Here is a 21,522-nt window from a genome sequence, read left to right on the forward strand (position 1 = left end):
CATCACTGGATGAGAAGGAAGTGTCTCAATATTGCATTTGTGCTCTTTATAGTCAAATGGTGAACCTATTAATGAAACGATGATTTATTAGCGTGAGTCAAAAACAATTATACAACTGGTTCAGGATAAGTATCTTGTCTGGAACGAATTTGTAGAAACTATTCTGCGACTCTCGTTAGCTGCTTGTGCTTGTTGCTTTGATTGTAGAACGTGACTGGCAGTAAATATTTTATTGTAGGTGTAGAAACACTGACTTCCTGTAGAAATGTTTAATTTCCTGAATAATCCCTGTGCCATGTTCATGCTCCTGTGCCTTCGAGCTCAAGACTGAAAGACGACGATCCAAAAAAAATCCAGTCTCCCTCAGGATATTGCTTGTTTAATGTTGTGACACGCAAATGACCAGCTGCACAGCTGGTCATTAAGTTAATCAAATGTATATAACTTTTTATCAAGCATTTCTCAAAAGATTTTAAAGTGGGGAAAAAAAAGTACAAAATCTAATTAATCCAGAAGCAATCTCAACGTTATCTGTGGAACAATGTAAAAAAAATCTAAACACAAATCTACCTACCCCATCTGGAACTCTATAGCTTATTAATCTACATAGAAAGTCATAGTATGGTATGTTTAACAAAAAAAAAAAAAGTGTCTATATAATGGGCAGAGAAGAGCTGCAGGCAGCACTCTGAGAAACCGTCAGATGGATGTGACGGGTCCAGCTGAACAAATTGAGGGATAAAAAAAAGAAAAATACCATACGCATGCAGCGTGAAAGTATTATTTTTTTTTTTTTCTAAAACATCCATCAGATTTGTATTGGCTTTTGATTGTGACGAGTGCAGTCACAGGCCGGTGAGGACTAATCCTAGATTACAATGCTTGTTTTAGGATGTCCTGGTGGCTCACCAGGATGACGGTCGGGATCATTGTTGGTGGCCATCAGGGATGTTTACTATTTAAAAACAAATGTTATGCAACTAAATTATTTGAACTTTGTGTAGGGAACGTTAAAATGTCCATTTATGGTTTATCTAAAGGACTTGATGCTTCTATACTAAAATGAAGTGCGATTAAAGCATTTCTCTCCAACACGTGACACTTTTTCTAAAACGGTTACACCAGAAGAGGGAGCATGAACTGGGCAGTTAGTCTCCTGTAGGCTATTTCCTGAACCTGTGGTGACTGTAGACCATAAAATACACAACTGCTTAAGGTAAGTAAAATGTACACAAATCAAAAGCAAACTACTGTGTATATACCAGGATATGTGCTGCACATGCCTCGTGTTCCGTTTACATGAGGTGTAATCCTAGTTCTATTGAATTGATGCAACAAATGATATTTTCATTATTGGTTAATCTGGTAATTACTTTTGTGACCAAACATTCCACAACTCAAAGATATTCAATTTCCAATTATTTGAAACGGAAAAGCAGCAAAACCTCGTATATGAAAAGCTGGAACAAGTAAATATTTGCCGTTTTTTGTTTGATTAAATAACTTGAGCCATTACTTGATAGTCAAAATTGTTGCAGATACATTTTTCTGTCATTGAATGAATATATTAATCTAAAATTGTTGTAAAGTACAGTCAAGGTCCTTGTGAGTCTCTTCTAGCTAGAGCATCATACAATAATTTGCATAGAAAAAAATGCAACACTCAAATTTAAGTTTAAACAGTCCTGCTTTGTATGGTACCAGGCTTTTAAAAGAGTTTAAGACATTGATATTAAAGCACATGAAGCTCATTTAACTCCAATGTTAAGCTGTTGTAATATGTGAACTTACTTTGTATTTAAAATCTCTCTCATCCACTACTTCCTGTTCTTCAGAGTCTATGCCAGATCTGCTCACAGCTGTGAAGATCTTGGCCGGCTCTCCAGTTGAGATAGCGGCAGCTTCTGTTGGTGAGACAAGTCTGGTGAAAGCTGTCCGGAAAATGGAGGACGTCGGAAAAAGTTTGGACCTCACACTGGAGGTGGTGGAGCCAGATGTTCTGGAAGCAACCCCAGAGGTGGTAGCTAAAGAAGAAGCTGAAGAGGGAACCGTCGTGACCGAGGATGAGTTGCAGTCTGCAGAGGCTGATGCAGAAGCACCAGCTGCTGACGAGCTGGGAAAAGAAGAAACACCTGCACCTGTAGTAGTAGTAGTAGTAGCAGCAGCAGCAGCAGCAGCTGAGGAGGAGGAGGAGGAGGAGGCTGTATCTCTGTCTGAGGAACCTGCAACTTCAGCCCTGACAGTGGAGGAAGTGGGTGAGGTTGAGTCTGAAGACCAGGCTGCGGTCCCTGCAGCTGCCCCAGAGGAGGCTGTGTCCTCTACGGATACCTCACCTGAAGATGCAGCTCCTGCTGAGGAGGCTACACCAGCTGAGGAGGCCATCACCGCTGCTGAAGCTGCTCCAGTGGATGAGACGACATCCGCTCCTGAGACATGGGTGGAGGACGCAGCAGCTGAAGCGTCGACAGAGGAGGCAGTTGAAGCGACTCAGCTGGCAGCGGCCTCCTCTGGGTCAGACCTGGAGGTCCTTTCAGCTGCTGAACCAGAAGCTACATCAGAGGCTCCAGTACAGGAGGCCAAGCACTGCCAGTCTTGCCACTCTGCTCCATCAGCAGCAGAGGAGGTGGCGCCTCCTGCTGCTTTGGGAGTGCAGCTGACCAGTGAGGAAGTTGTGGACGTAACACAGGAGGTCAAGGAGGCAGTGTCCCTGGAGGAAGGACAAAGTAAGAACATATTAAGTGACACGCAAGTCAAATGCCTACTTTAGTTTCATCTATAATGCTGCATAATAGTTACAATTATTGCTTAGTTTTTTTGTTAATTGTAAAGTAAGGAAATAGTAGTATAGACCCTCTCTACTGCCTCCAAGGCTACAATAAGATAAATGACACCCAAAGTTTCAGCTTCCACCTATTGGACAAAACATATACTTATATGACTGAATAATGTAAGTAGTGTAGGGCAAGGAAAGGCAGATTCTTATTCTTTTTTGCCAAACAGCCAAAAATAGTCTGACATCCCAAATCATTTTGTAGCCACAGTGACCATTTCAGACGCTTAATGGCACCAGAATAAATCACAGCAGACGTACTGACAGATGTAACAATAATTACTTCTGGAATTATTGGCTCTGACCACGTGTATTTCTGCCTATATCCACAGAGCCAATGGTGTCTATCTGGACAGTAAAAAGCTGCTCAGTGATGTAATAGTACAGTCAAGAAGGTAAACGGCCAAACGCAGCACAGCTATAAGCACAGCTGTCTGTGTAGAGCTAGAGGCAGTAGAATGGACATCTTCAGGATAGATATTATTCTCAGACAGACACATTTTAGATGTTCAGTGTATGAGACCAGTGTCACTCATATACACTATTAGTACACTCCTGCTGCCCATGTCCATTCTACTTGTATAAACTCTAGGTTATGCATGTTGCAAAATTACAGTCACGTTTACTAAATGTAGGCATTTCCACCATACAAATAGTGTTGTGCTTGTTTGTTTCAGCCACAGAGACTATGGAGGTGGCGACAACCCAGTCATGACATGAAGGACAGTGTGCCTTCCACAACACTCGCTTCACTCCCGTCAGCCGATTCAAACAACACAAGGAGAACTAGCCACTGGTCTAACTAGCTAATGTGTCCTTTTTAAAATGGGTTCTGAGGTGTTTTTTATGTTTCCTATCTTTTTTCTGATCAATCTTTATTAGCATTTGTGAAATTATTCCCATCATGTCTCTTGTCCTCTAGGTGTCACTGTAGCAAAGCTTTTCATGACAAGTTGAATAGAACACAAGTTTCTTTGTGGTAGTTTCCGATGTAGGTAATGTTGTGATAGACTTATTTTCATGGATGTTGCCTAATCGGCCCAACAATATCTACCAACCAAGACTGCACCAGGATTTTTGAATTGGAGAAATAGTACAAATAGGTGCAGACATGAATATGTTTAGTAGTTTAAGACCATTACACTTTTATTGTGTTGCTAATTGGCAAGTGATGCTTTCCTAGAAAGAACATGGCATAAAATACCAGTAAAATGTATTGCACCAATGCTGATATTTGACTTCAACTGATGTCATTAATACATCTATATATATATATATATATATATATATATATGTGTGTATATATTGGTATATATCTATTTTCCTCTTTTCTTATTGTAGACAATTTTACCTTTTCCTTTCTAATTGTAGACAATTACAGTACAGGTTCAACTGTAACATTCCTCCAATTCTCTCCAGTTGCAGACATATCATATATCGTCGTCATTATATATTAACTATATATCATATGCACATATTAAATAGTTAATATACCTATTTGTATTTAGTTAATTGGTATGTCTTTGCTGTCATGATAATGTGCTCACATAAACACTTTAAATAAAGTGACGTGTAAACAATTGAACTCAGTTTTGCTGTGTTATTAATTGTTTTGCACTGTGCTATAGTGAATGTCAGTGCACCACTTGGTGGAGACAGATAACTGTTATTGGACAGTTGGTCTAAGATATTGATATTATATATACTTTATTATATTATTATTATATACTTTTCAGAAGGTTTCTGGAATAACTCGAGACCACCATCTTTGTTGTCCTGAGACAAAAAGAAGCAAGAAGACACATTGATGAACAGGGCATGATTTAGTTGTTTTTCTAACAAAGTAAACAAATCGAACTGAAATGGAGGAGTTTTTACTCTGGTCTGTTTATTGTACGGCGTGACGTCACACGTGTAATTCGCCTGAACGAGCGCCGAGTTATCTGACAACCGAGAGTCAGTCTGACAGTCTCCATTAGCACAGGAGCTGTCCGGATCAAGCCTTCTGCGTCTTATATTCACCTACTGTCCCACGTGAAACACGCGCGTGTATGTGTGTGTGTGTCTGGTGGGCTCCAGGGCTCCTCATCGTGACTACAAACAGCTAGCGTCAACGTTAGCAGCGGGGCTCCTCAGCCTGACAGTCGACAGAGGGAGCAGAGGAGAGGAGAGGAGAGGAGGAGAGGTTACTGGGTGTCAACACACAGCAACTAACTATCACTAGCCAGCCAGCTAACGGCAAGTGTGCCGCTTGTAAACTTAAGTTAGTTTCCACCAAAGGAGAGATAAGACGCATCTCACGGTAAGCGAGCTCGCGGGGCATTAGCCAGCATTAGCCACATGGTTTGTTGTTGTTTCTTTTCTGACAGCTTGTTTTTCTAACAATGCTAACTTAGCTAGCTTAGCGTTAGCCAAGTTCAGTGTCTGTTTCTATTCAGTTTGCTTGTCGTGTGCGACTCGTTCTTGAAAAGCGTCTTAAAGCACATCATTTAAAGATCAACTCGGCATACTAACTAAAAAAACACAACTATTTATAAATGATGCAAGAGCTGGCTAATGATTCATTGATAAGGTTAGCGAATAGCAACAGTGAACTGCCCCTTTGACTCGCTCAACATGACCTAATCTTACTGTTATCCTTCATATCACATATATCTATTCAGTGCAAACCGTCGGCCAGCTGACTGTGTGTTCTTGATTAACTGTAATTGTTGGATCCAACCCTCTCTGCTTTTTATGTGTCAGAGTTGTTGCAAAAAGCAAACAAGCTTTGTGTCAACACTGAAACTATAGATTGTCTTTGCAGGATATAGCCAGTGAGTGCGTATCATTGTAACCGAGCAGTGTGATGATAAGGAGGCCGGTGACTCATAGACATTTGCATATCTATGGTATTGAAAAGACGCATATTAGTGTGTGTGTTTGAGTTAAAGGCACAGACTGGAGCAGTCTGGCTGCTCTCTGTTAATTGTTAATAATCATAATAATTTTTTAAAAGGTCACAGCTGATGTTACTTTTAATTTAGTGGTTATTTTAACATGCTTTAGTGCTGTTATGTAAACTAACATGCTTCAGTTATATAACATTTTATAGTTGCATGACATTTATTTTAATCTGGTTTATTATTATTTGTGTTCTAATTCTGTTCACATTGCTTTAAGAGACATTGTACCTGATAATAATACGTGTGACACTATATCGTGAAGCTGTGATATTTTCTGAGACAGCTATCATACTTGGGTCAACAGGGTAAGACTTTGTTGTTAGACAGACACTACACATTGTTATTATTATATTGTCACTTTCTGTAAGTCCTCATAACTCATTTTGGTCAGAATGTCTTTATTTGGATATCCTGCCTTCTGCTGATTTCTATTGGAATTTCTGCCGATGAAATGAGAAGATCAGCTCCGTAATTTACAATGACATAAAACAGAGAAAAAGAGAAAAACCTCACTTTGAAATGCTTAATCCAGCATGTATTTGGCCTTTATCCTTAATAAAGGATAAATTATCAAAGTAGTTGGCAAATACGTTTTGGTCGATAAGGTAAATGATGAATGGACTAACTGTCTCAGAATTAAACCTAATGTCAAAGACTCATTTTTCCAAACTTGCACATTTTTGGATTCAATTGTAGCTTCCTGAATGACTCTTGACACGCCACAGCTAAAGATGTTATTCAGTACATTTCAAGTGTTGGTTATGTGAGAGTATAGATAACATCATGTGTGTGTGCGCATTGGGTTGGGTCTATGTCACGTAAGTCCTGAGGTCATGCTTGCCATGTATTTGCACGTTGTGTCATCACTGTGTCTGTGTGTATTGGTAGAGGGCAGGGCACAATGCAGGGCGTTGTATCTTTAACAGCAGCCCCAGATACTTGGAACAAAAGCTCTGTTGTTGAAAGATCATGTGACTGTGACTGTGTGTGTGTGTGTGTGTGTGTGTGTGTGTGTGTGTGTGTGTGTGTGTGTGTGTGAGTGAGTTGTCATGTGATCTGAGCTTATAGGGCAGGGTCTAAGAAGTGCTGACTCTCTCTCAGAGGTTCCTTCCACCGAGGGAACAGGCAGACAGCAAGCATGCATACAGAGAGAAGAGATGGACGGCCGGATGGATGTCAGATAGAGAGGAGATGTGGGAGAGAGTCAGAGACAGGCAGAGAGAGAGCGAGAGAGAGAACGGTGCAGTTGTTTTCTCTTACCACGACAAGTAAAAGCAGCACTCTCATGCTTTCGTTCTCCTCGTCTCTGTGGATTTTTAAACAGCGGCCAAGTAAAGATGCAAGCCTGCATTTTGACTCGCATCATCTTTTCTATGGCAAGGCAAGTTTTGACTGTTTTCCTCTTTTTTTTTTTTTTGATACGTTTGTTGGGATTTGTAAAATAATTGATCTACTCATGTGGTGATCAGAGGTTAAAGGTGAACTGAATTTGACGTATTTACAGTGAGACGTGTATCTTTAGCTCTCGCTCAGAATGACTTTCAATGCAGCCGAAATATTTTCTATTCCAGGAATAGCAACATGACACAGTGACTTCTTCTGACCTTTTTTTAAAACGATTAAGTTCTTCCCGTGTAACATGACGGGTGTATGCTGGTGATTTATTTTATTTGAATAGTTTGTTACAATGTTAATAATGCAGCGTCTTGACTCGTTTATGTTTGAGCTCAGAAGCCACCAGGCAGCCACATGTTCACAGTCGTCCTGCAGTTCCTGTATTACTTGTTTGAATCAATTCAACCTGCAAGTCCTGCCTGACAATCTCCACAGATCCTGTGTGTGTGTGTGTGTGTGTGTGTGTGTGTGTGTGTGTGTGTGTGTGTGTGTGTGTGTGTGTGTGTGTGTGTGTGTGTGTGTGTGTGTGTGTGTGTGTGTGTGTGTGTGTGTGTGTGTGCACGTGCATGTGTGTGTGTGTGTGTGCACGTGCATGTGTGTGTGTGCACGTGCGTGTGTGCACGTGTGTGTGCGTGTGCATGTGATAAACCAGTTTTGGATCTCTGGCTGCAGTTTGCATGTTTCATATCCTATGTCCATGTCCTTGTACTTCTCCAGTTGTTGGAGGGTCTTTGTCCGCTTCGATTGATATTCTCAATTTCTTAGAAGGTGAAAATAAAGAAGGGGTTGAAAGGAAACAAAGAGAGAAGTTGCGCTGCATTGAGAAGTTGTTGCCATACGGGCGTACATGCGGTCATTTTAGTGCTAGATCGTTCTGTTGACCGAGTGAAAAGATACAGGCACCACATACAGGACTCTGGACATTGACCCTCCCTTTCACTCAATCTCTCTCTGACTTTCTAATGAAATGACTTGGATCCGCTGGATGGATTACAATGTCCAACTCTTCCATGAGCTTACATAATAACTTCTTTCAGTTTAACAGCAAAATAACAGCATACAGTGCAGCTTGCACCTTTCTTTGGTTAGCCTGTTTCTGTGCCAGACTCCTGGCAACGAGACGGCAGATGAAGTATGAAATGTTAAAGCAAAGTGTGAAAGGATAAGAAGAAGTAGAGATTGGAGGGAGTCCGTTTACTTTAACCTCAGAATGTTAAACTGTTCGTTTAACGTATGAAGTACTCTGTTCTGATTTCCTGGGATTCTGGAGCAGCACAAGCCAGTTAGATGCACTTCTGGGAGACCTGTTGATGTGTTGCGTGATTACTGAACAAATATACCGTCGCATGCATCCGGCACATCTGCATTAACCTAGCACCTCCGACACAGAACATATACATAACAGATGAGTGTCTGCTCCGTGTTGTTGAATAATTGAACAGAGGATTTCCCTCTGAGCTGATAGCTCGTTGTTCTTTTAGTGGCAAAGCAGCACAGCATGGCTCATCCATTATGCAGCCGTTAAAGTGATCGAGCGTGTCGTCATATGCACCGTGTCAGAGGACGTTGTGTTGTCAGGAGGTTTGTACAAAACTAGAAAGGCCGTGAATCATGCATGGGTTTTACATTGTGTTAATGCTGTTTTGAATGACTTCTTCACTGGAAGATGTGGAGAAGAAGGGGTTACTTAAACCTTGTCTTTGTGTCTACAGAAGAATTTGAAGAATTTAGCGTAGGATTATCTTTAAGCAGACGGTGAGCTGGCTTGGCTGGCTGTGGGGAGATGTGCTGTGGCTGATGAGGAGAATAGAGTTGTTTTCAGTTTGGGACCTTGTTGATGTAAAAAAACAAAGTTTCATCGACACATCGAAAGGCAAAACTGGTAGAGAGAGCTCATTAAGCGACTGTGGATTAAAAACGTTATCTCTGACTTTTTATTGTCTGCAGCTATCTTGCTTTCAAACGCGAATACTTTATTGATGTTAATTTTGGACGTGATAACTACATACTTCATATTGTGATGAAGGACTGAGGCTAAAGCTGCATGGCCCACACAAACATCAACATCCTCACCAGTTGATGATCCATGTAGAGAACATGGAGTTAAAGAAGCAGTGTATTCATGTGATGTAGGGTAGAGGTAGTTAGTCACATCATTATAAGAAAGACAGGTTAGATTTATTCTTTATAGTTGGTATTTTCAAGCACTAACCGTTTCACCTTTAACACTATTTCTGATAATGGGGGTCGTGGGGGTGCAAACTTCCTCAAATCCTTACCCTCAACTCTGCTATAGTAGCAGCAGCTCCCACAGTGGATGAGCTAGTAATGAACGGGCCTTTTAGTTATCTTACCGTTCGTACGAACAGACAAACACACTTTTGCCTTGCTGACACCACCCTCCATACTATCTGTCTTATAACCGTCCCACATACGCTGCTGTTCCAAGGAGGGATGAAGTTGTGAAGGCTCACCAGTTTAACAATATATCAAATCCCAATAGGTCAGTAGCCTTTAAAAACTGAGTGAAGTCAGAGTAGGTGGAGCATCAGTTTGTGTATATCCGCCTGCCTCTCCATGCTCCTGCGTTCCCTTTGTCTTCTATCCTGTTGTCAGCCTGCCGAGCGGCACACAACAAGGGGCCGAGGGTCCTGTGGTTCTTAGCAATTGTTCCCATGGCTCCAGTCTGCCCCCGCCCAGGTCTTCCATTGGACACTGTGTGCATGTTTAAGGGACTGACTTGGCTTTCTGTCAGTGCAACTCTTCCCGTAATAGCAGACAGGCACTTCCTGCAAACCAAAGCCAGAAGGAAAGAGATGGAAAAGAGACAAGAGATTCCTGGATTCGATGAGGTCTGTGTTTACAGTTAGGACAGATGGAGGAAGGTGAGGTTGTCTTAAGTTCCGTGTGAGCAAAGATTTTGCTTTTACTAAAGCAACTGGACTTCATGATACTTTAAACTTTGAAGGAAACGTTTTACACTGTAGGAAAAATGCTTCTTTGCTTTCTTGCAGAAAGTTAGATGTGGAGATTAATTAATTCTCTTGAATATATATATTTTAGCGTACAATATTGCAGGCTTCAGGTCGAAGACATACTTAACCTCTGCTGTATGCCAGAGAATTACTTTTAGCCGAGAAGCTAACTGTTATGTCGTCTTGATGGGGGCTCCGGTGCGATCGTATCCCTTTCAGAAACATTGTAATCCAGCATTGAACTGCAGGGTCTTTTTGGAGACTTTGTAAAATAAATTCATAAAGATAAATCCTATGTTTTCTGTGATTATTTATCAATAGTTCTGTTAGCTCTCCACTAGCAATTCCTGATGCCTTGAGTTGAGTCTGACGACCAATCAGAGGCTGTGTACCTGACTGTGAGGCAGTTTTGATCTCAAACTAGCTAGAGAGCAACCACTGAGGTGGTTGGCATTTATTGTTTCGATCAAGGACACAAAACAGGGACAACATGGGGAAATAGGTGGACTCCTGTCGTCATCATCAAACAAACCTTCAAATTCTCTTTTGTCTCTTTGAATCTGCATCACAGACTTTATTGTGTTTATCAAGTGCGTCTTCTCTCTCCAGGGGCCTTTCTTTACCAAACTGGTGGAGTTCACCGGGCAGAGGTGCTGTGGCTAATCACTGGCTGTAATCGCATATCCCAGAGGAGCATGAGTCATGACCTCAGTGGTGCTGGTCGACACTGGTGGGACGGTGGTGGAGTATGTCACGGCTGAAGAGGACGACTCCCAGCAGGTGGGTCAGACAACAAGCTAGAGTCACACTGCATCTGCAGTTCACAACAGAATCTTGCCTCCCTTTTTTTTCCACAACTGTCATGTTCTCTTATTGAAAACTTTTTTTTTTTTGCTCTCTTTCGTCCCCCAATCTGCAGGAGGGAGAGTGTGAGGTGGACCTGGAGTTTGAGGGAGAGGTAGAAGGCGAGTGTGAAGCCGAGGAGGCCTTTGAAGAAGTCCAGGACAGAGAGGAGGCTGAGAACTACCCAGCAGTCATAGTGGAGGAGGTACCCGGAGCCAGACTGGCCGATGAGCGAGGCTACTCAGCCCAGGTGTTCGTCTATAATGACGAGGCCTACCTGATGCAGGAAGTAGGCGATGAGCAGGAGGTGGAGACAGAAGGGGAGGCAGGTGAGACATAAAAAATTCACTTAATGTTACCTCCGTAATGTTAATTTTGGCGCTGTAGGTCAGTACATCAGATGACTATCATACAGTCTCTTATGCAACACATAACACATGGTAGTGGGCTGTGTTTTGTGCTGTTACTTGAGGTGCTGAGAAAAGTTTTTCTCCTATTTATTCTGTTTTCATTGCTGGAGTAAAGTTCCCATTTCCTCTGGGTCGCATGGGTTTCATATTCATAGAGAAAGAGAGAGGGTTTTTACCTGTTGTCAACTGCTCTTGTACTGCTCACATTTTTGGGCTGCAAGTTTCAGAAACAAGACATCGGTTCTGGACTTGTGAGACATTTATGTCTCAAATTTTGGAGATAGGTTAAGCTGACGACGAAGAGCCATGCCACGGGTCACATTCACACAGTTGTTAAGATTTATGCATTGACATAATTTGCAGCTGGTGGCACGGACAGAGCTGTCAGTCAGAGTCCATTAAAACAGGCAGTTGATTTTTCCCGGAGTCGGTCCTGGTCTTGAATCCACCAAGTCATATTTATACCTAAGACGTGTCCTGTGAAAAGGTGAGGACGGTATTATTATAAGAGATAACACCATAGGTTTGCGTAATAAAAGTATGGATAAGGTGCGATATGTAAGGCCTTTCTGTATAGACACCCACATTGGAGCTCGTTCAGCTGTCACAGATAGAAGGCATCATGATACCAGTGTATTATGGGGAAGGCCTCGGTCCTCTATGGCCACAGAAAGTTTCGTCTGATTTTATAGTTGTTGTTTTTTGCCAGCTCATAAAAAGTTATTTTTCATTACATTTTGGTAATACATTGTGCAGTAACCTTAATGTTATCATATAACTTAGATAGTTAATTTTAGAAACTATTACCATCTTTAAAATATACGTTTTACCCAAAAGGGACAACCCCAATTTGGTTTTGTTGCCTGATATGTTAGACCGGATGGCTGCCATTCAAATTGCCATCCCTGCCTTACACTGGGTGGGCACAGTCACTGCGGGGTCAATGCCTCAGACTTTAGTTTATTTAGTATCCTGTCTGTAGTATGCTGCCCTGTCCCTCTATGAAGCTCAAGTATTGCTTTTGTCAAACATTTCTTTGGTACACTAGAGAGGTTAGGGCATGTCATTAAAATGTTGTGAGTTCACCTGAATCTAGATTCAACGTCAACACATTGGTTTCTTAAATTCAAGCTTACAAAGTATTGCTTCTGTTTGTTGTGGTTGGGCTGGAATGTGGCGTGTTTCTCATATGATTCTCCTGCCGGCATCAGTGTGACGAGGTCTGGTGAAGTAGGCCGCGAGGCTCACAGGCCTCTGTGTTCACACACTGCCACCTTCTGGGTATTTTTGACAGTAACTTTTTCATCAACAGCGACGGTATCCAGTATTAACTCTCTAATCATCCATTAATCCCTTATTAATTGTGTCCAATCCAGTGCAGTGTTCATAAGTATGGAACAGACTGAACGACTGGGACAATAGTATGTTCAACTAAAGAGAGATGTATTCATTCACATATATACATATTGAGTTTCTAAACCTGGTTCAAAATATAAAATGTGCTGTCTCAAGCAGAAGGATAAAGTGATTCATTTAAACTCTAATGGTACTAATGGAAGCTAGAGTGGCCATAATCGGCCACTATAAATACATGATTGTTGTCTTTTTGTGCAATTAGTGAAGCACATTAGCAGATAACATTCTGTATACTGTCCTTGTCAAGCAATTGAGTATTACAAAAGAATCCATTTAAATGATCAAAATGATAATGACCTATGCTGTAATAGAGTACTTGTTTAATTTATTTATTTGTTGTAGTGCATTTGGCTTGTACAACATTTTTTTTAAAACAGCAAAACACATGCTGTGAAGTAGTTTGAATATAAAGTTTATACAGAATTCATATACACAGTCATTACAAAACATGGTGTTTGTTGTTTTGAACCTATTTTAATTAGATGTACAATACTGTCTTGATGAAGTCTTTTTTTTATCAGTCAATTCGTTGTGCAAACTGCAACGTTGTTTGTTTTTGTAGACGTTTCTTTTAAAAACTGTTATCACAGCACCGCTTTCTTTGACGTAGTCACTACGCATGTGAGGGAGGGCGAAGGAAAGGATTTCCTGTGTCGGCTGCTGCGGAGGGATATCTTTCTGCCGCCGTAGTGTGTCTCGTTGAATTCGAGGACATTTCCCATTTGCGGCGGAGTGATCTGAGCTAGTAGCTTCCTATACAATTCAGTGAGAAGTCAATGTGAATCTGCAGCAAGGGGGAAAACATGGCGACTTCGCAGCATGAGGGGCACGCAAACCAGCTCGATCTACTCATCCGAGCCGGTAACGTATCTTTGTGTACTTATACCCTCGACCCGGGAGCTCACTGTAACGTACGGGTTTGTGTTTGAAGCCCCTCGTCCGCTGCGCTTCAGTCCGCTGAGTAGTGCGGTGAAGTAATGGAGGAGGGCAATCAGGAAGTGATCACCTTGGTAGCAACCTGCATGGCGTTGCTACACGGTTTACCGGAGCCGGTTTAAGAGGGGAAAAAACTTCCGCAGCGCTTGCCAGTCTGCACAAACGGATCGTTATCTGCACGACGTGTGTTTTGCATGTTGTTGCATATTATTCCCACTGTAATATGAGTTAGAATAACAATGTGCAGATCGACCCTGCACAACCAGGAAGTGAAAAGATGTTGTCTTTCCTACGTCTTTGCCACGCTGTCTGAGTCGGAAGGACATGTGGGTGTTGTTTTTACTAGCATGAATTTGTTACACACAGCCACATACCACCCGGTGTAGTCATATTATTAATATTATCTGTGTTTTTTTTCCGTTTGTGGTACTTGTGTGCAGTAAGTGCTCACACGTTGTCTCTGAATAACAGTTCATTTGACCTGAAACGTAATGACCGTCGTGTGTATTTATGTGTATTGTATGAGAGGTGGGCCTATTTTAATATTCAAATGTCGGAGGTTTTGATATGTGTTGTGTTTAGGTGTCCCGTTATCGTGTTGCACTGATTGAAGCGTGGGGTGGCCTGGCTCACTCGCTTTCTTCCCTATGGTTGTTTCAAGTGCGGCTTCAGTCTTCGACCACACTGACCTGTAAATACACATAAGTGTGATCTCACTCGGGTTTTAACAGTTGGTGTTAATTTGCTACGTGTTGCGAAAACAACGCGTCGTTTCCGCCCGGGTTTTTCGCCAATTTAAAAGTATTTTGTCCCGTTTCGATGGCGGAAGCATTGTGTGCGGAGAGGGCGTGGTGTGTCGTTGATCGACTCGCCCGTTAGTCCAATAGCGTGCGCGCTGCTTTATGACGTCAGCAGTAGTCCAATCAGATTCAACTGGGGGCGGGCTGTTAACCGGAAAATAAGCCAATAGGAGGCGAGGCGGTAGTTGAGTGACAGGAGGATTAGTGAGCTTCTTCGAAGAGAACTGGAGGGAAAGGATGAGGACTGTAAACACGGAAGTCATCAGAGACCGCACTACTTTTTGTCGGACTTGCTGCTATTCTTGGTGCCGTTACATTGTAGTATAAGTTGATAATGGGCATTTTCCTAACTTCTATTCATTATAATACTTTTATATATTATACCCGCACATGATGTGATATACACAATTCTATATGTTTATATTTTTCATATTCAACAGTTAAGAATAAATCAAAATTCCAACATTTTGGACAGACTCAAAATGGCTAAAGTGTCTATATGTGGTTATGTAGGTCAAGCCGCAGCTTTCTGCCCTCACACCTTTTGGTGGCGTTATTACAGCTCGGCTGCCTGGTTTTAAGGACAGCTCGGTAAGCTATAGAGCCTCTGCTGTGACGGCCGCCAGCATGTCCTGTTTGTTTGTGAGAGGGAATTGAATGAGTGGGACAATCTAAAGATAGTCCATTTCTCCCCATATGCTGTGCCTGTTGCCTCAGTGAGATAGCCAAACATGGACAGGGCAGGGTGTAACGGGAGCTCGTGTTTCCCACCAGTGATTGACACCGACAGCAGGTGCCCTGGCTTCCTTCTCAGGGTCCCAGATTGGGCAGCGTACCATTTCCTTCAGGCTGAATCCCATTTTCTATTGAAACAGCATTGTTTCTGTGCCAAGTCTTGCCATATTTGTGAAAGCCTAAATTAGGGACGACGTTCCTCATATCACTCTTTTGAGTATCCTGAACCGATCCTGGCATTTTGCATCTTCATCGTCATGATAAGTAGTTTAACCAATTTAAAGAGGCAATATAGTTAAGACACTTCATACTGTGAAGGTTATACTTTACACACTGTGCCTGGATCAGAGTGAATGTGTTGTTTACTGAAATTGCTAAATAATTTTGGGCAATTTTTCTTTTCACTAGGGGGCGCCATGTAGTTGCATTTTGTGTGTTACATATGCAGCACTGTGTTTATTGTGTGACAGAGGTGACGAGCCATTCGTGGTAGCAGGCTTTTTACTATTTTTCCTTTTGGGGAAATAATTAAGTTGTTTGCTTACATTTGTTATGGGGAATTCAATTCTAACTTGTGTAAGAAAAATGCTCAAGTGGGCTAAACCAGTCATTTTATTTTCACTATTTCACTATTTATACATTGATTCTGTGTGTTTCAGTGGAGGCTTCTGTCCATGGCACCAGTATTCACTGCTATGACAAGACCTTTGAGGCTGCAGAGGCTCTGCTACGCATGGATTCACCGTCCAGCCTCAGAGAAGACCGTAGCCCAGGTAAAGCACACTCGCTAATAACAGCCCAAAACACCATTTACAAACGGTTACACTTCAAACTTTGTTCAACATATATATATATATATATAGATAGTATTCTAGCTTAAATATTTCTTAAAGCTTAACTCTTCCCTCTTTAATACCTCCATCCAGACGCTTTCATCCCACCTTGCATAGTGACACCAGACTTCCTTCACGCAGCCATGCGTCCCGACATGATTGCGGAGACAGAGGTGGAGATATCCACAGAGGAGTGCTGCGAGGAGGAAGACGAGGAGATGGTCACCCTGCTTGAAGAACCCGAGCCAGGCCACGAGCCTGTCAGGAAGAGGAGAGGTAGATAGAAAGATCTTTTAAGTTCTTGTTTGTGCCAACACAGAATGCATCTATAAACTGAGAAAAGTGAACCCACAGTAGTCCAAAGCTGTGGAAAATAGCATACAGATGTGTTAAAACTCTGTTTTGTGCAGTTGTAGACCCACCATCAGCACCATATTGTAGAGTGGGGAGAGTCAACGTTTGGAAAAAGGCAAAGTTTTAAATCGAAAACATCTGGCGGCCCTGTGATTAACCTTGCCTCACGAGCCAGGCCACAAACCTCAAACCAAAATCCAGACTTCCACTGTTAATTACAGTTATTGAGTTTATCTAAGAGCACCATCTAGTGGTAGAGTTTTACTGTTGGGTCTAAACTCGAGCTCACAAAATGTAAGAATTCAGCAATGAAAGAGAATGATGAAGTCCTATTTGAAATGTTTCCTTGATAAAGCTGGACGGAAGCCAAAGACGCACCAGTCATCCATTTCCAACGGCTCGCTGGACCTCGGCATCAAGAAGAAACCAAGAGAAGGGAAAGGTACAGTAGTGCTAATATTACTGTCTGTATGTAGTTATGTAGTGCAAAGCACTGGATGAATACAGGTTACTGTTTAGCAGTGCGTTAAATTTGCTTGATTTCCAGCAGGGAGCACCACCTACCTCTGGGAGTTCCTGTTGGACCTCCTCCAGGACAAAAACACCTGTCCCAGGTACATCAAGTGGACTCAGAGGGAGAAGGGCATCTTCAAACTGGTCGACTCGAAGGCCGTGTCAAAGCTGTGGGGGAAACACAAGAACAAACCTGACATGAACTATGAGACCATGGGACGGGCACTCAGGTGAGCAGTGTGTGTCTGGGCTTTTTTTTTTGGGGGGGGGATTTCATATTGTGTTTTCATAATTGTGTATTTGGGAAGCAACATTGTAATTCCTGATTATCATTTTTCCCTTTTTAGATATTACTACCAGCGCGGCATCCTCGCCAAGGTAGAGGGCCAGCGGCTGGTTTACCAGTTCAAAGACATGCCCAAAAACATAGTCATCATCGACGACGATAAGGCAGACATGCCCTCCCCCGACGATCTGATCGGCTCAGAGGCCGTATCCTACCAGCGCGTGCCGCCTCCGACAGACATGCTGCTGCAGGCGACCGAGCTGTCGTCCTCCAAGAAGCCCAACATCTTGCGGGGCGGCAACAGGGCCAACGTGGTCCACGCTACCGTCGCCACAGGCAGCAAAGCGGTGGCAGGAGGTGGTGCGGCGATGGTCACCGGGATGCCGAGGATAGTGTCTGTATCAGGAGCTTTGGATGGGTGTCAGCAGTCTCATACGGCTATCATCCCAACCGCCACTGGGCCCAGGTTAGACCCCAGCATGAGGACCTCCCAGTTAAAGGGTTTCTCATATTAGCAGTACTAATGCCAGTGGCTACATCTGTTCTCACCAGCATGTATTGACTTTGACTCTGTTTCTTACCTCTTGTCCACAGGACGGTGCGTGTGGCAATGCAGGTGCCTGTGGTGATGACAACATCACTGGGTCAGAAGATCTCCACCGGGGCAGCCGGCCACACCACCCTCCTCACCAGCACTTCTGCCATTGGTGCTGCTGGTAACAACAACTCTCAACAGAAGGTGTGTGTATGTGGAAACTCGTACAAGTACTTTTGCATATCACAGCATAGTATCTGTTCTACTACGAACTACGGCAGCTGAGAAGCTCACCGTGTGCAACTGTCAATTTGAGCAAAAACTTAAAGGAACCTTTTGAATTAATCATTTTTAATTCATTCATTCATCCACTGCTGCTTATCCAGGTCCTTGTCGCTTCAATTACATTATTAGGAATTATTGTTATATACTGCTCGGAAATGCTGAAATATACTTTCTTAATTGTGAAACTGGTAATAAACTGCGTTCTATTTGGTTCTGTACAGGCTTATAGATCAATCAAGGAAATTGTTAACTTGTAACATTCTTGGTTTTTAAATGAATGTGTGTTTTTTGGGTAGGTTATGATCCAGACCATCCCCACCATGGTCCCAGCCACAGCAGAGAACGGAGACAAGATCACTGTCCAGCTGGCAAAGATCATCACAATCCCAGCCCACCAGTTAGCTCAGTGTCACCTCCAAACGTCCACAGGCTCAAACAAGTCCAGCATCGGGGGCTCCCCGGCAGGTATCAGCCTCCTCAGGAGCCCCCTGACGGTCCGGGCTCTGACCCCCGTCAGCGTCGCCCCAGGAACGCAAGTGATGAGACTCACTGTGCCGACGCAGACGCAAGCACAGACTCTGGTGGTGTCGCAGTCGGGTAGCGGGGCGGGGGTAGTAACCGTATCAACAGCCAATCGGACGGTGACGGCACACCCTCGGATCATAAGCGGCATCATTAATGGTTCAGAGCTGATGATGGGAGCGCCGGTAACCGGAGGAGTCTCACAATGGAAAAGTTGAAGGCAGCAGGAGTCCAGGTCCAAACCGTGCAGGTGGCAGTCCAGCAGAACCAGGCGAACCCCAGAACGGTCCAGAACGTCCAATTGGAGGCCGTGGATTATCAAACTGGAAACACCTGACGTGGCGATAAAGACTGAAGAGCCGCAGTGTTGAAATGTACACATTTCAGAGTGGTAGTTTGTATATGTCTGACGCCATTTTACTCTTGTAATAACCAGCAGCAGTCTGTGAGACTTTAAAAGACTCCTGAAGGCCTGTTTTTAGTCCTGAACTTGTTTTCACATCTTCTTTGTTGCTACTTAGAACTTTACTGATCCAAGCCGGTCCTCAGAACCGCACTGAAACCTCCGAGTGTCGTGTGTGGAGGTCACAGGAGTACACGCAGACTTTAAAGGGACTTGTTGTGAAAGGTAAAGGGACCAACCTTGATCACTACAATTCATGATTTCTAAATGGATCGCCATCGCAGACTCAAATTTCGGGGGGGAAAGGAAAAAAACCTTGAAAATACAAAAAGAAGCTGAAACACTACAAAATAATGACAACCAACCAAAATAAAAAAGGAAATACACAATGGGGGTGTAATTAAGCTTTTGTAGAGACCATTCGTTTATAATTTTGCCACTTCGGATGTTTAAACCAGCAACTTATCCTTTTTTTTGGAATTTTTTTATTTTATACTTATATCACTGTGCAGATCAAGTGTGGGTGGTGCTATGAGAGTGCTAAGAGTGAGAGAAGGACAGAGAAAGTAGAGCTGCGAGAAGCTCAAAGAAGGAACGATATCAGAAAGAAAGTGGTCATGTATGTACATATTTATATATATATACATATATATATATATATATACCTCTACTATTTACGGAGCTAAAGTTAACAGCCTTAGATTTTAATTTTGACTTTCTTTTTCATGTATTGTCTGAACAGTAAGCTGAAATTTTGTTTTCGTGTTTTGATACCTTGTACCAAGCACAGTATTATTGAAACTAGTTGAACTAATGTTTGTATTATTAATTTCACTGTCACCATCGGGCTGTTAAACTCTCATATAGATTGAAACAGCAAAATGTTATAGATCAGTGGCCAGATTGTTTTGCGGTGTCTCTTCCAGTGTCTGGAAAAATCTCACGGCATGAATTTCAGACTTATTTGACTAAAAGATTTTGGCTATTTCTCCATTCTTTTAATGTTTTATGTTTGCTCTTTTCACAATTTTACACATACTGGCTGCACAGAAATGCGACTCGGAGCAGGTGCTTGCTGCCTTGAAAAAAACAATTTCAAATGGGAATGTATGTAAACTCAGAGATCAATACTTAATTGAATCAATTATTTTAATTATTAAAAAGAGAAGCAAGTTTATGCAAAAATGCTGCAAAAAATATAAAACCACTGTGGATCCCAGGTCACTTTACTAAAAACAGAGGGCCAATTAGCCAGCATACATTTTCTACTGCCTTTTTGGCCCCGACACGACATTTCATTATTTTTTTTATCTGAAGAGAGGAAGATGTTTTGTGTTCAGACCGGACTGTTTCTATATTCAACATTTGAAGTATATTCTATTTTGTTGTACTCTTGTTTCAAAGTGTATTAAAGTAGATTTTACTGAAATATAAAAAGACATTTCAATCCTGACTTTTGTCTTTTTCATCATGATTTTATGGATTTATTCGTGAAGTATTTAAATTGATGTGTGAAGTTGCAGAAATTTGATTTCGGGGGAGGGGGGGAGTTATTACAGGCACAAATCCTCAAACTGTCTTATTTGATGAGATACTGTATTAATTTGAATGGCATACCATAATACTTCCCTGTGTTTCTCCAGCTGCTCCTCCTGCATTTTCTAGATTACAGAGACACAAAAAAAATACTACGCACACACACACACACACACAGACAGACGGTGTTTGTCAGGTTCACCTCTCGTAACGTTGATGTCCTCATCTCCATCCAGTCTGCTGTTCCTCCTCCAACATCTTGCCTAAGAACCAACAAGAAGACAAATGAGCTCCTTAAATGTCGTGTCATTTCAGCTTCAGGTATTCTTAAATTCTTGCCATCTGATATTTTCAGGAAGTGTAAATCACACTGAATATATTTTCTGACCATATTGTGTAATTTCATGAATTTTCAACAAACAAAGCTCAAGAGTGCACAGAATATAAAATGTTGTGTGCTCTCAATATTTAACAGCATTAAACAATACAGCTGGTAATGAGAAGAAAATATCCCATGAGCATAAGAAATGTGATGGGGTAGGACGTCCCAGATCTCAAACTCCAGGACAAAATACTATTTCACTTATTAGTGGCTCACGTCCTCCAATCAAACAAGTGACATGCTAGAATCTTATCCTTGATTTTGAAAGCTGGGATGTGCTACCCCATCACATTTTAATGCTCATTGGATTTTGGTTGTAACACTCCACCTTGACGCCCATTGTTGCAGCACAATCTCTTTTACCAGATAAAGATCCTACCTCAGAGCTTCAGCACAGAGAAGAGGTCTCAGTTCTGAATAACGTTCCTCTTCCTTTCAGATGTCGTCCATCGAGGCCGCATAACTACAACTGTGTGACAAATAACAGTTCCTAGATTCTGTTCTCCATACTCCAGTATGGTAATGCGCCTAAAAGTTGGCATTGCATAATGATCATGAATAAAATGACAAAGATAAGCAGGATTTGGA

At 42.2% G+C, this 21,522-nt stretch overlaps 1 protein-coding gene across 1 annotated transcript; it reads left to right on the top strand.

The window, feature by feature from the left end:
* The first annotated feature begins 6,873 nt into the window (after window positions 1-6,873).
* LOC306696306 (ETS-related transcription factor Elf-2-like) lies at window positions 6,874-20,469 on the top strand. Its single transcript, XM_079159890.1, is given in 11 exon segments — window positions 6,874-7,156; window positions 10,755-10,925; window positions 11,065-11,317; window positions 15,945-16,058; window positions 16,212-16,394; window positions 16,828-16,914; window positions 17,020-17,215; window positions 17,333-17,737; window positions 17,866-18,010; window positions 18,388-18,789; window positions 18,792-20,469. Coding segments are annotated over 10 exon segments (2,022 nt in total). The 5' UTR covers window positions 6,874-7,156; window positions 10,755-10,847; the 3' UTR covers window positions 18,951-20,469.
* Window positions 20,470-21,522: the final 1,053 nt, after the last annotated feature.

Source organism: Pholis gunnellus (assembly GCF_910591455.1).
Source record: "Pholis gunnellus genome assembly, chromosome: 5".
NCBI classification, from domain to species: Eukaryota; Metazoa; Chordata; class Actinopteri; order Perciformes; family Pholidae; genus Pholis; species Pholis gunnellus.